Source organism: Delphinus delphis, chromosome X, assembly GCF_949987515.2.
Source record: "Delphinus delphis chromosome X, mDelDel1.2, whole genome shotgun sequence".
Classification (NCBI taxonomy): domain Eukaryota; kingdom Metazoa; phylum Chordata; class Mammalia; order Artiodactyla; family Delphinidae; genus Delphinus; species Delphinus delphis.
In genome coordinates, this window is record NC_082704.1 from 111,653,172 (window position 1) to 111,668,448 (window position 15,277).

At 51.6% G+C, this 15,277-nt stretch overlaps 1 protein-coding gene across 1 annotated transcript in view; it reads left to right on the top strand.

The window, feature by feature from the left end:
• Window positions 1-8,384, top strand: part of RAI2 (retinoic acid induced 2) — a 59,957-nt gene extending 51,573 nt beyond the window's left edge. Inside the window, exon 2 of the mRNA XM_060002927.1 lies at window positions 6,422-8,384. Within this exon, the coding sequence (XP_059858910.1) occupies window positions 6,446-8,026 (1,581 nt within the window). The 5' untranslated portion in view covers window positions 6,422-6,445 and the 3' untranslated portion in view covers window positions 8,027-8,384. The remainder of the gene's footprint in view (window positions 1-6,421) is intronic.
• Window positions 8,385-15,277: the final 6,893 nt, after the last annotated feature.

A 15,277-nucleotide genomic window follows, 5' to 3' on the forward strand; every position in this document is an offset into this window, starting at 1 on the left:
CAGAAAATTTAATCACTGGGGCAAGTAATTGACAATCATTACGCCCTATGGGGAGAGCAAAACCATTTTTTACCCAGTTGGAATTACTTCTTAGATATTTAGTGCATATCAGGTCCTGAATGGTGAAACCATATCTACGTTGTATTAAAGGATGCGAGTCATGCTTTGCTCGTTTCACTCATAGTAAGTGGCTGGTGACTTTTATACACCATTAGGTTGATCATTGAGGCCGTAGTTTTAAGTGCTGGATCGAAAGCAAGAAATAGATTTAGAATAAGGTGCAGTTGGGAGGGGGAGGATACTTACAGAGGTCTCTGGGAAGTCAGCCTTGCAAGAAGGAGTGACACCTCACTTTTTCCCGGGGGCGGGGGCACATGGGAAGACTCTGTGACGGCCAGGGTGGAAGTTGAGGGAATTCCGGACTTGATGGCTTTAGTCTTTTCTGTGAAGTAAGAAGCAAGATCAGCCACTAAGAAGAAGGTTGGCTGACCAGGTGCCTTGTTCTCTGGCCTTTGGATTAAGGCCATTCTGACTGCACAGTAGAGGTAGAGCCACCTGGGGTATTTTTCACAACCCCAATGCCCCGGCTGTACCCCAGACCAATTAAGTCAGAGTCTTGGTGGTGGGACCCAGGCATCAGTATTTTTTAAAGCTTCCGGGTGATTCTAACGTGTAGCCAAGTTGAGAACCGGAGCCAAGCCAGCACCTGTCAGATGTGAACGTGCGCGCAGATCATCCCGGGAGCTTGTCGAGATGCAGGTGCTGATTCAGGTGGTCTGGGGTGGGGCTCGAGACTCTGCATTTTTAGCAGGCTCTCAGGTAATGCTGCTGCTCCACGGACATGGACGATCCAATTCTGACCTGAAAAAATGATGGCTGCCCACAGGCTCCATAAAGACCAAAGCTGTTGATTTCCGATACTACGTGTTGGAAAACACGTAGTATCGGGATATATTTTTAGAAAATGAATGTCTTTTTTAAAATAAATTTATTTATTTTTATTTATTTATTTTTGGCTGCATTGGGTCTTTGTTGCTGCGCGCGGGCTTTCTCCAGTTGCGGCGAGCGGGGGCTGCTCTTCGTTGCGGTGCGCGGGCTTCTCATTGCGGTGGCTTCTCTCGTTGCGGAGCTCGGGCTCTAGGCACACGGGCTTCAGTAGTTATGGCTCATGGGCTCAGGAGTTGTGGCTCGCGGGCTCTAGAGCGCAGGCTCAGTAGTTGTGGAGCACCGTCTCTAGGCACGAGGGCTCAGTAGTTATGGCTCACGGGCTCAGTAGTTGTGGCTCACGGGCTCAGTAGTTATGGCTCACAGGCTCAGTAGTTGTGGCGCACGGGCTTAGTTGCCCCGCGGCATGTGGGGTCTTCCCAGACCAGGGCTCGAACGCGTGTCTCCTGCGTTGGCAGGCGGATTCTTAACCACTGCGCCACCAGGGAAGTCCTGAAAATGAATGTCTTAAAGGAAGAAATTTATCTTGATAAAATATCTAGGTGAGGCTGACTTCAGGGGAAGAGGAGGGCAGGTCACATCTGCAGGTTGTTCGGGCTGAAGGGGGTGTCCCCAGGATCGGGACCAGGGGACTCCAGAATGGCCCGCCCTAGATCATCCAGGTCCTGGAGGTGGAATCTACCCAGATCACTAAGACTGCTTCCCGTGAGGCTGAGCTCACTTCCACGTGACCTCACTCCAGTGGTCCCAGGGTCCTCACAGGGCTCCCAGGCAGCCAGTGGCCCCTGGCTTGCGTTACCACGAGGTGACCCTGCCCACCAGACCTAGGAACCCAGTCCTCAAGCATTTCCTCAGGGGCGCTTGGTGCTGCAGACCAGGAGCCTTGCGGTCGTCTTGATAGTTGTTTCTGTGGTGAAAATGCTCTCAATTCACGGTACAAAATCAGGCCCCTCTCTAGAAGGTGATATAGGGCTCCTGGCATGCCCACAGGGCTTTTGTCCAAATTCCCAGCTCAGAAATCAAGCTCTGCGTGAGGCGGTCTCGGGGATCCTGTCCTGGGTTAGAGTGGGGTTCACAGTCACATTCTGAACTTCCTTCAGTTGGAGTCGGTGCAGGCTCCTCAGGGGGTCCCCATGGGATCATTTAGGATGTAGCTGAGGGTATTAAGTTGAGTGTGTGAGTGTGTGTGTGTGTGTGTGTGTGTGTGTGTGTGTGTGTGTGTAGAGAGAGAGAGAGAGAGGGAGAGAGAGATTAGGTGTTAAATGCCCACAACAGGGAAATAGATGGACTCTACGACCTAGAGAGTAGTCTAAATTATCTGAGTGGTCAACTGTTTTCACTTTTGAAATTAAGCTATAAATGAATCCTTGTCAAAAAAATGTCAACCTGTCTGGAAGCCTGTAAGGTAAATTGAGTCCTTTGTGCGATGCTCTGGAGGCAGGAGGCCTGAGAGACAGGCTCGGCTTGCAGGGCGCCCGGTGGGGTGCAGATGTGGGGCGGGTCACTGACCTACCGCCTGGGAGTTGGGCCCCAGGTTGGCTTCTTCACGAATGTAACTCCTTATCAGGAAAACGGCACACGTGTCGCTTTGCTTTGGTTTTCTTTGTCCGTGTGTGTCAGAGAAACACGGGACCCTAGGATGAATCCATTCACAGGTCACCGTGTCAGACTCTTCACTGTCCACAAAGTGCTTTCGCATCTACTGTCTCGTCATTGGAGTCTCCCCCTGGCTGGTGAAGGTGGGTGACTGCCATGTTCCCCTCCGTGGCACCTGTGGGCCTGACCCTCTGCTCTCTCCACACCAAGAGCAGGGTGACCTCTGTGATAACTGGCCTCTGGCGAGTTTTATTTAGCCTTTCTGGGTCACGGTTTCCTCATCTGTAAAAAAGATCGGGAAGAGGACAGAGATGTAAGCTTTAATGTCCCTGCCAGTCTTGATATGCCATGATTCTATAAATGTGACAAGACGCTGGGTATGAGAACGCCAGGCTGCGAAAGGCCTAGATACTCATTCATGCCCTCCTTTCTGAAAGGATTCACCAGCTACGGTTATAAAGATGAGCGGGTGAGAAAGTGGTTTCTCATACTGGCAATGCCAGTATGAGGGGGAGGTTCAGGACTTGCCAAGGTAAGTTGGGGTCCTGTGGGAGCTCAGTGGGGTTGGGGGAGATCTCAGAGGATGAGAGTCCAGCGTCTGACAGGTGAGCAGGAGTTGGCTGGGTGAAGGTCAAGGCCCGAGAGGACTCCAAGCTGAGGGACAGATCCTGGGGACAACGTGCCTCTGGTATCCTTAGATCTTCGTGATAGTTAGACAAGGGGTTCAGGTGGCAATTTTGTGACCCCACAGGTCTCTGAGCCCAATTACTGCCCCAGACAGTCCTTCCTCACCTCCCCAGCTGCTCTGTGCCCTGAGGCTTCTCCGCAGGGTCTCCATCTGGGGGGCGCGTAGGCAACTGGCCACGCGCCAAGAGAGCGAGGGTCTCCAGCACCCGCGGAATCCAGATCGCCCACTTCCCCTCCCTTTACGCCCCGCCCCATACCCCCGGGGGTAATGGGTGCAGGCCGAATGATGGCCGATCTCATTTAAATCCATTTAATATTTTGAAAAACCCAAACGAAAGGCTCCCAGCCACCTCTGAAGAAACGGCACTCCCTCAGCATGAGCATTACGGGGTTTCTGTGACACGACCTCTCCAGTCGGCATCTGGCTTCTGGCTTGTCCTCAGGGACACAGACTTGCGCTGTGAACCCTCATCTCAGGAGCTGGTTGTTTTCCTCAGGGCATCCCTGCGGCTTCCAGCACTGGCTCCTACCACAGTGACAGCCGCTCCGGCCCCCCAGCTGCTGACCCAGAGTCGGGGGGCGTGCTGTCAGGGTGAATGAGGGGAGGAGGAGCGGGGCGGAAGAGGGGAAGAGCCCCCTGGGAGGCGGGAGGGTGCTTGACGAAGGCAGTGTAGTCCTGGGCCCCGCGTGGTACGCGACGCGGAGCGGGTGCTCAGTCCCCGGTGGGGAGCGGCGGGCGTCGTCTCAGCAGGCCTCTAGGTGAGCGACTGCGGCTGCTCCCCGGGCCTGCTTGGCTCAGTCATCAGGCAGGTGCAAAGCTGTCACGTGGGAGGAGGCAGGGGTGGCAGCCCCGCCCTTGGCCCCCGAGATGCCGCACACTGCCACCTGCATCCTGGCCCGTCCCGCAGCGCATCTGGCCCCGGCCCTGTCCCCAGAGGCTTGAGGCCCCGGCAAGGGGCCCGATGGCGAGAGTTTAAAGGCACTGAGCGCCCCCTGTGGGCGGCACCCTCACCTCTGGCAGGACGGCCTCGTACTCTGAGCGGGAAGGTTCTGGAGGCTTAGCAGTCCTAGGGCCAGGGCCAGGCCGGGAGAGGAGTGAGGCTGCGCGGGGAGAGATGAGAGCCGCCGCCGGAGCCGAAGGTATGTGCCGGGAGCCGGTCGGGGAGGCGCCGAGAACGTGTAGCCTGTCATGAGAAAGCAGCCTCACAGCCGGGTAGTCCCGAGGCCGCGGGAAACACGGGCCGGACGGGTGGCCGCGGTACCTCCTCTGACCGCTGCTGTCCTTGTCCGCACCAGCCCCGCGCAAGCTTCCCTTCAGCCTTCTGCCACCCCGCCCTGAGCTCTGGCCACTGTGAGGGACAGGGTGGCCCTTCTGGAGGAGGCCTTCGAAGGGCTGTCCGTGAGTGGCCGACAGAGCTCTGTCCCGCCGAGGCTGATGCCCCTCCTGGCTTCACGCTGCCGCCTTCTCATGCTAGCCAGTCTCTGTCCGATCAACGGCGTGCAGCCCCGGTAGACTCTAATCCCCATGAAAGCAGGAGCATCTGCAAGATCATGACAGCATCTCCGGCCCCCAGCAAAGCGCTGGGCAGGCAGTAGGCGCTCGGCAAATTGATTGGTTGGGTGGGTGAATGAATGCATGGAAGAATGAATGAATGGTGTACTGGAGGCACGGCATTTTCTGGGCTGAATCAGGGAGCACTCCTCTCAGGAAAAACCAGGCCCTTCAGCTGGGGCAAGCCCCCTCAGGCTCCCTGGGGACGGGCTTCCTCAGAGGCTCCGCAGTGTGCCCTGCCGAGGGCGTCACTCACCATTCCTTCTCCATAGGATTCTCTGCACAGCATCCTTCCCCTTGTCCTCCCCTCCTCCTGCTTCAGAGAAACTCCTTGTTCTGTGCACTTGACACGTTGTGGTTGTCTGGAAATATCACAAAGTTGTTCATTTCTTAAAGCTGCCTTCCTGTAGTGAGGCCTCGTTTGTTCACTTCTATTCCCATGGTGTGCTGGGCCGCCTCTCTTGTTTTGGAGGTTGTGTTGGTAATTTCGGGGTGAGGAGAGAAGGACAAGTTGACCCCAGGACGAAAGTCTAGACCGCTCAGACAGGTGAGGTCAAGAATCGGAGTTGCCCAAGGCCTGCCCGGCAAGACTGAGGATTATTGAATTATTATTGAGCCCAACCAGACTCCAGGGCTGCACAGATCCCCAAGTTAGACATGGTGCCTGCCTTCTCCATGGTAACAAGGCTAAATATGGACGCGTTTCCATGGAGAGCCATATCGCAGCTGCAGCCCTGCTTCCTCCAGGAAGCACCAGCGCTGGGCTTCTTTGGCTTCTCAGGAGGTGGCCAGTGGTGCCGCGGACATCAAGAAAGTATATCTCACCTCTGAGGATGTTTATTTCCAACAAGGGTTCCGTTTCCCCGGCCCTAGATTCGTCAACATCTGTTCCTCTTGACAGCTAGAAGTTAGGAGAGAGAGGTCACAGGTCAGACAGACGGAATGGGGACAGTGACGCTGGACCCAATGAGCATTCGTGCAAGTTATCCTGTCTTCACTCCTTGGAGTGGCTTTTCCTATTACTGGAGGAAAGGGGGTGTCACTGGTTGGAGGGAGACAGCTGTAATGAGCCTCGTATAAATACACTGCTGTTCCTCTCATCAAGCCTCTTTTGGAAGAATTATTGCTGCTACAAAGAGTTTTTTAAATGCTTTCCATAACTGGGATGGCCCCCTTCCAATTTCATACAATATTCTAACGTGACAGGGTTCTATTTTTTTTCTTAAAGGAAAGTAAGTCTTTGCTGCATATTTGAATTTGAACAAGTCCAATCCCCGCATATCTTAACTGTCCGATAGAACGATGTGGAATGAAACTTTGTGTTTGTCGCAGGCTAAACGTATAAGCTGAGGGAGTGTTCGGCCTCACAATACTCTGTTTAACCGCACTTGGCTATTTAGTCATTACATCATCTGTGTTTATAGTTTAATCGTCTGTTAAATTGGGGCTGTCCACGCACAGCTGATCGTATGGGTGTGTTCGTATATGTTAGGAAATATCTGTAACATGTATGTATACACAGAGAGATGGGTGTGCTCCCCGGTTAACTAAGATGTGGAAACTTTTGAAAGATGTAGAGAGAGCTCTCAAGGCAATTATAGTCTCAGAAGGAAGATTCATATGGTGTGTTCTGTGTTGCAGGCCGAGTGGCATCAGAGCTGAGTGATGGACGATCTGCAGTCCCAGAACCTCTCCATGGACATGACCGACTCCTCCCCTGCCTTGGCCAATAACAGACTGGAGAACGGCATGGCCCAGCTGATCACCACTGAGGCCTGGAACATCAACTCCACCGACCTGGTAAAGAAGGCCCTGGTGACCGTGCCGGCCCCGTCCATTCTGAACCCCCCGGCTGAGTCCCAGAGCGGCATGGCTCTGAAGGTAGCGGCCACCGTGCTTCAGCCCCTGTGCCTCGGGGAGAGCCCGGTGGTGATGCCCATTCACATGCAGGTGGAGGGCAGCCCCGCGCCTGAGCTCAACCCTAACGGCAACGCCACTTACGTCATGACCACACAGGGCCCCGTGCAGCTGCCGGTGGTGCTGGAGCAGCACGTCTTCCAGCACCTCAACTCCCCTCTGGTCCTGCCACAGGAGGCCCCGTGCTCCTCCAGCGCCATCCACAGCAACCTCTTCCAGGGAGCCGAGGACCCCGAGGCCCAGCCCCAGCTCCTGGACCTCAGGATCCCCAGCCAGCCGCAGGAGCCCACGTTGCCCTTCGAAGCCGTGCTCCAGAATTTGTTTCCTTCGCAGGGCGCTCTCGGCCCTCCACCCTGTCAGCCTCCGCCGGGATACGCCCCTGTGCCCCCCCAGCCCTTTAACTCCCCCTTGTCCCCCCTGGTCCCGCCAGCCACCCTCTTGGTTCCCTACCCTGTGATCGTCCCCTTGCCTGTGCCGGTCCCCATTCCCATCCCCATCCCAGTGCCTCAGAGTTCTGAATCCAAGTTCAGCCCCAGCTTCCGAAAGCCGCCATCTTCCTTCGGCCTACACCCGTTTAAAGGCACCCAGACCCCTCTCCAGAAGGAGGAACTGAAGCCCTTCGACCTCCTCCCGCCGAGGGAGTACTTCCAGCTCGGCCGCCACACCGTCATCAAGATGGGGAGTGAGAACGAGGCCCTGGATCTCTCCATGAAGTCGGTGCCCTGGCTCAAGGCTGGCGAAGTCAGTCCCCCGATGTGCCAGGAAGATGCAGCCCTAGACCTGTCACTGGCAGCCCACCGGAAATCTGAGCCCCCCCCTGAGACATTGTATGACAGCAGCGGGTCAGCGGACAGCCCAGGTCACACTGTGATGGAGAAACTTCCCAGTGGCACGGAAGTGCCCTTTGCCCCTGCCACGCCCCACGAGGCCTCAGCCGCGATGGATAGTCACATGGGCAGCAGCGTTGCCGCCGAGCCACCCAGCCAGCCCAGCAGTGAGGTCAAGGCTGAAAATAACATTGAGATTGTGAGCGAGTCCCAGGCGGCCAAGGTGATCGTCTCCGTGGAAGACACTGTGCCTACCGTCTTCTGTGGCAAGATCAAAGGCCTCTCGGGGGTGTCCACCAAAAACTTCTCCTTCAAAAGAGAAGACTCCATGCTTCAGGGCTATGACATCAACAGCCCAGGAGAAGAGTCCATGGGAAACGCGGAGCCCCTTAGGAAACCCGTCAAAAACCGGAGCATAAAGTTAAAGAAAGTGAACTCCCAGGAAATACACATGCTCCCAATCAAAAAACAACGGCTGGCCACCTTTTTTCCAAGGAAGTAAATAACGGCTTTTTAAAATTTTTATGATTATAATATGGGGAAAGGTGCATTGGTTTTATAAAAAGGCATTTAAAACAAATTATCTTTGTTAATTATTTTGGGGAGTAGCTGGGAAGCGGGAAGGCAAATTGGCTCTAAGCAAGTTTCATTTTCTTTTTTAATTTTTGACTTTTCACAAATGAGTAAATAAGAGCAACCTATTTTTCAAGCAGATTGCACATTTTTTTGCAGCTTTAATGGAATATTGGGTGAATCAGAGGGGTAAAAAAGCTATTTTCATTGCCACAAAGTGCTTTGATGATGTAATACCTAATAAAGGGTAGGATGACTATTTCACAATAAATGTTTGTTTGCACTAACTGGTTGCAGTATTCTATCATTTATAAAATCTGCATTCCTGAACTGGCAGGGTTTGGCCAAAACTGTCGCTTGTGAAGCACTGCAAGCTATCCGTGTTTAGAGACCGAAGCTCTTCGGGCATATTGGGCAAAGAAGGATCATATTGGCCTATGTCCTCAGAAAAGGAGGATTAGGGGCAGGACAGGAATAAAGATGCAGACGTAGAGAATGGACTTGAGGACACGGGGAGGGGGAAGGGTAAGCTGGGACGAAATGAGAGAGTGGCATGGACATATATATACACGCGACCAAATGTAAAATAGCTAGCTAGTGGGAAGCAGCCGCATAGCACAGGGAGATCACCTCGGCGCTTTGTGTCCATCCACCTAGAGGGGTGGGACAGGGAGGGGGGGAGGGAGGCGCAAAAGGGAGGGGATATGGGGATGTATGTATATGTATAGCTGATTCACTTTGTTATATACAGCAGCAACTAACACACCATTGTAAAGCAATTATACTCCAATAAAGATGTTTAAAAAAAAAAAGAAAAGGAGGATTAGGAATATGTATGACCTTGAGCAAGTCATTTCCCCTTCTGGCCCCTTTCTTCATTTGTAGAAATGTGGCAAAGGCAGGGGGTGGGGAGGTGAGTTTCAAGTACCCAATCCCCCCTCTCATGTTCACAGAGACCCTGGATGTGCAGAATTCTGTCTGAAACCTTCCATAGACTAAAACAGACAAATGTCTCTAAAGGGAAATTTACCTGCTTCTTTTCCTCCCTCCTCCCAAAATTTAGCTGAAAGGACTTTCTCTTCAAGGGTAGTAGGAGCACTGTTCTGAATGACTAATAGTCTTGCAAGTCAAAAGTATTACCGAAGGCCACTCAGAACAAGAGGGCAGTCCAGTGGATTAGGAGGTGTCTCACGCAAGTTCCCGGCCCTGGGTAGAGATGTTTGGGAGTGGGGTCGAGGAGGGAAGAGAAAGCCATTCCTTATTAGTTTATCTCAGTGATTCCCAACTGGGGGTGATCATGCCCTCCAGGGAACATCTGGCAATGCCTGGAGACGCTTTTGGTTGCCATGGCTTGGGGCTGGGGGGTGCTCCTGGCACCTGGTGGGCAGAGACCCGGATGCTAAGCATCCCACAGGGCGGCCCCCAGGGCAGAGAGTGATCCAATCCCCATGTCCACAGCACTGAGGCTGAGAACCCGCCGTTAAACCACCTCTCGACGGACAGAAGCGATGCACCTGGAAGGAGAGAACAGCACGAAGCCATCCATACCAACGAGGAACCGTGAGTGTGCGTTTAAAATAGACCTGCTAGGCGGCGCAGCACACTTGGGTCTGAAATTGTGCTGGTGAGAGACTGATTGCAGCATGCCTGCTTTTAAAGTTCAGCCTCTTTCTTTCACTTCTTGCAATTAGTATGTATCCAGCTGTTACTGTGAACACGAACAGGAGGGAAAGCAGTTGCGAGTCTGTTCTTTTATTACCAGGCCCTCCGTGTATAGGGTTACAGTTGTAGCTGGTCCTGTATCATACCCCTATAATGGATTTTCTTTTTCCTGCTCTCTGCCTGTGTTGTTAAAATTTCTCTTTCAAAGTGTGACACGATGAGAAATAACCAAATAGTTGCTTCTCGTGAGGCTGACTAGTCCCGTTCTCTTACGCCAGCCAGACTCCATCCTTTAAGCTTCTGCATGGAGCCATGTTTTCCAGTTTTACTCCCATTGTGGGCTTCTGGCCATGCTTCCTGAGCATGGCGTGCGCATTCCAGTTTCATATACAACCAACAGAGATGTGCCTAGGCACTAGCGTTTCCCATTCACCTGCTGGCCTTTTCTCACCATGTTTGTGGTAGTTTCTGTTGCCCCTGCAGTGCTAGGCGGCCTTTCTGCACCAGCCAGCAGGGCCCCTGTCTTCACAATGTACTGGGAAAAGCTGCGCTCATCTGTCTCTGAGGGAACAGAATTCTCAATTTGCCCTTTAGAAGCAAGTGTTTAAAGCTGACTGAGTGACATCTAGGTGGAAAGGAAGGCATCTGTAACCTGTAATCACGTTATAAACATGAGGCTGCGAATTCCTCTTTGTTGTATCTGGAGATGCCCGTTTCTCTTCAGATGTCAGCTCTGGTTGGGTGAGAAATGCTGGCTTCACCGCCAACCGTGGGTGTTGAGCCAGCGTGGGCCATCCCCCAGCCCTGGAACAGGCCTCTGCTCCCACCCCAGCCGTGCCCATCCATGGGCCTTGCCAGTCATTACTGGGGTCTTTGGAGAGAGGCCTTTGTGGTGGGGATTGGCTGTCGAGTTGGGAGACCTGCTCAATGAGATCTGTGAACCCTAGACACAAGAGTGTTGTGTTGGGACCAGGGTTGTGCTACAGGGGCCGTGACACCCTCTGCCTGCCCCCCTCTCAGCCTTTGGTGGAAACCAGAATCTTCTTCGCTAGGGAATCAAGAGAAGGGCGAAGGGCCTGCTGTCGCACCGGAGTGAGCCTACGGTTCATCCCTGGTGGCTCAATTCCACTCTCCCTTCCTAGTCAGAAGTTTGCAGCCTTCCACACAAACCTTAAGTAAGAACCATCATCCTGGACCCATGCTTCCTGGTCTGAGACATGTGATTCCCACAGGGCGCATAGAGGAGGCCACTGGCAAAATCAGGCCCCATCATGGTTCTTCTTGATTTGGCCAGCTATGGTCACTCTAAGTGCCCCACGCCTCACAACCGTCTCCAGCTAACCTACTTTCAGGTTTCAGCCATGCAGGATTTCCATCAGGGTTTTTCTCATGACTTAATTTCCCATCTCTTCTCAAAAAAATGTTTTGGCCAACTAGCCTAAAGAACAGCTTTTCAGAGTCTTTCAGGAAACATGATTAGTCCCCAGGAATGTTGACATTTGCTCAGACTTGTCAAGATGGCTTCAGTTGGCTTCAGTTCAGAAATGAAAAAAAATTGGAACAAGTTACTAACATTCATATTTGGTGGTAGTGATCCTCCTGGTAAAGTAAAAACTAGTTGATCTAGAGGGAAAAAAAAAGAAAGATTTAAAGAGGATACAGTTACTATCCTAACCAAGGAAGTCCTTGACAGTGAGTAGAGAATTCGAAAGTGAGGTCAAACATTTGTTTAGATTCAAAGGCAAAACTCTCACACTTTAAGCATGAAAACAATATGTCTGCAATGGTAAAAACTCCCAAGTCCAAGAAGAAGGAAGGGAGGAAGAAGGTTGCCGATTACTGAGAGAGTATGTCAATTTAGTCATTATCTTTTTAAATAGCCTAATTAATAAAGCAGGAAAGGATTTAGATTTCATTTTACAAGTGAGAAAATTGAGGCTCAGAAGAGCCTCCTGCCTCAGTTGTTAAGCATCACCGACTGAAAACTACGTACTTTGCAATGATTCTTAAATATTGGGTTTGAAGCCCCATGAACCCACAGGAATTTGGATCCTTTGGGGGCAAAAACCAGTATGAATTAATGACGAGTCTGAATTACAGATTTTTTTTCAATTATTTTCAAGACCATTCCAGTTAACTGGAACGCCCAGAGCACTTGGCACAACGGTAAAGGGGAGATTTCAAGCTGAAGGGTGCGGATGCCAAGCCTCTAGAGGCCACACTCAAAAGCTGCTAAGCTGAAAACTTTACCGGGGGTGGCGGGGGGGTGGGGAGCGTTAGAGGTCGTTCTGGCCGACTTTACTCCTCATTAAATAGAAAAGGCAATTTTCCAGAACAGCCCACTACCTACCACCAGGTCAAATAACTGACCTCCCACATCAGTGAAACAAAATAGGGTGTATTTGAGGTCTTCAGGGTGCCGTTTTAATAAATTGAGATTTTATTTTAATTACCATATTGGGTATTTGATAGTAAGTAGTATGAATGAGCACTTGAAAGAACTAGTTCCAAAATATTGCAGATAATCCATCTGCAGCTGTTATTAGGCCAGGGGGTTTTTCAGCAAAGTGAGATTTTAGCCGTGCTCTGCCAAAATTATGAACAAGTTCAAGTTAAAGGGGGTGAACTGTTGAGGTTTACTACGTTAACGCAACGTGTAGGTTATTTTCCATCCAACTGTATTCTGTATAGACACTCAAAAGCATAGGCTCGTGCTGCTGGTAACGATGGTAGAGGCCACCTGGATCCTGTCCTCCCTCTGCGAAATCATTTATGAAATCTAAGGTTTGATAACCCAGTCCATTGGTAAGAATGCGATGAGCCCTTTTACATTGATAGTACCATGCTGTCAGTCCCCAATGGTGTCAGGAATTCAGTTTTATTTCTAACTCTTCAAATAAGGAACTTGAAGAGTTTCTTCAGTGCAGAAATTTTCATTAGGACACATTTCAAGCCATATTAAGAAGCACCACAACGAACAGACCAAATTCTTTGCAAGCGGGGACCGAAGCTTATGTATCTCAAGGTTTCTCCACCTCGGCACTTTTGGCATCTGAGACTGGATGGTTCTCTGTCGTGAGGCTGTCCTGCGGGATGTTTCCAGCACCTCTGGTCTCTAGCCACGAGCTACCCATATCACCCCTCCCCCTGCCCCAACTGTGACAACACCAACGTCTGCAGACATTGGCACAAGTACCCTAGGATCTGTCTAACACCTGGCCCACAGCAGGAGCTCAAAAATTCTTTGAAGAATGAATTTAATCAGGAGACAAGCAGAAAGAGAGATCTGTAGCTCCGATCTCTGGGGCACCGTTCATATTTTCTGGTTTACTACCTCAGGGCTGATCTGACCAGGAAACTGTTATTGGGAACTTCCATTCATCCGTCCAAAGGGCCATCACTCATCCAGCATGTAACACGGTCCTCTAGAAGCTTCTCCCTAGTCAACGGGGTTCAGCAAGACTACTCCCTGTCACAAAAAGGGCAGGCACTCACTCAGCCGGTTCTGAAGGGATGCCTCATTACTTTACCAACACCGTGAAACTGCAAGGACTCCGTGATGGCTGTTCCTCAGTCTTGTTTCCAAGGGCAGCATAACCCAGGAATTTACAAACATTGCCAGGAAGCTGGGTGTGTTTTTTTCCCCTTAGGTTTTACCTAAATCCTTCTTGCTGTGAGCCAGCCAGTTTTTTGTTTGTCCTTAATGGAAACAAAGGCCAAATCTCCTCCTTTGAGTAGTTTCCTATTTAAACACCAGATCTTTTCTCAGCGTCCTTCCCTTGAACTCAGAAGTCCCATTTCCTCTCACACTCCCTGAGCTCCAACTTCATACTCCTTTTGTCGTCTTGGTTGCTCTTTCCCCAATTTCTCCATCTACTTTGTAGAGTCAGAACTCCAAGTAGGTGGTGAAAACGTTCTAAAATTGATTGTGGTGATGACTGCACCGGTCCTTTAGTTTGGTCCTCACCATTTCTCTACCAGGGTTCAAACTATATTTGGCCACAGACCTCTTACTTCAGAGGAAATCACATGTAGAAGACCTGTGTATTAAAAAATCACAGAGCAGCAGCTGTGCTGGTCTGGGGTCCCACCTGACTGGCCCTGGCCCTGCAGGGCCTGCCCACGTGGCTGAGGAAAACTGCTACGCGACGGCGGAGCCGGCGTGCCCTGGTGCGGCAGCTTTCCCATCCCCCTCAGCACCTGCTCCATCGGGACTCGAGATACATCCTGTAATCACGGGGTGAGTTTTTGTTTTGCAAGGACAGCACCTGGATCCTTGGGTACTTGCCTGTTTCTCTGGTCTGGAACCCAGCTCCCCTTCCAGGGCAGGGAATGATGGCTGGGAACCTGGTCCCTGCCCTGGAAGGGGAGCTGGGTTCCAGACCAGAGAAACAGGCAAGTATCCAAGGATCCAGGTGCTGTCCTTGCAAACCAAAAACTCACCCCGTGCTTACAGGATGTCGGCAGGTGTCAGCCCCCAAGGTGGCCACACGCTGGAGACAACCAAAATGCCCTCAGGAATTCAGTCTTCCTTGAGGCAAGGCCAGCACTTGGAGTTAATGGTTTTTTGATAACAAGTGATTTTTTTTTTTATGCAGCTTTATGACTGCAAGTACTGCACGAATGCAAACCAGCTAACAAGGTCTTGCCTGGCAGAAGTCCTTGGGGGGATCATCTTAACACAGGGATAACATTATTTGTAAAGAGGGTATCAACTCTCTGTAAGTGAATGGTGCTCCTAAGGTACTTGAGAGTGGGTGCGAGCTGTCTGTTTTCTTTGTGTGGCTGGGGAATGCCACTAGCAGGCAGTGGGCGAGCCAGATAATGAAGGGCTAATTCTTTAAGCTCTGAGACTTTTTATTGCAACTGTTTTCAATGGGAATCTTTTCAAAATGCATCAAGTATCTGTCAGAGGAAGGCCTTCCTTGACTCAGTCATTGTTCTGCCCTTGGTGCCTGGCCTGGGCTGGAAGGCCACGATGCCCTCCAGGGAAGGGAGGCTGTTTGTCTCCAACAGCGTTGGCCCCCCTGTCCCCAGTGCCCGCTCCACACTGGTGCCTCTCTTCTTTTTCATTAAAAAAAAATCTCTTCCAATTGTGTCCCTTCTCAGCGTCCAGGACAGCAGAGCATGCCTGGACAACTGCTGCTGGCCAACTGGCTCTCGTCCACAAGCTGACCCACAGCATGAAACGGTCCCCACTCTCCAGGCAAGTGTCTCCTCACCGCCCTGCAAGGCCTGGCCCCAGTGCTACCTCTGGGAACATCTTCCCCAGCTCCTTTCTTCGCATGCTTCTCTGAGACCCACTGCGGGGGACTGACACTGCTGGGGAAGGCCTCTCCCGCCTTACCTAGCGAGTCTCCAGGCCTCAGGCCGCAGGCTCCCTGAGACAGGCTCTTGACATGGAAACGATCGCTGGGTCCTCAGCTTCTGGCCCACAGTGCAGAGTAGCTGGGAAAGCCTCCACAATTGCTTTTTGAAGTGAAACACAGAGTGCCTTCTTTACTTTCTTATTTATCAC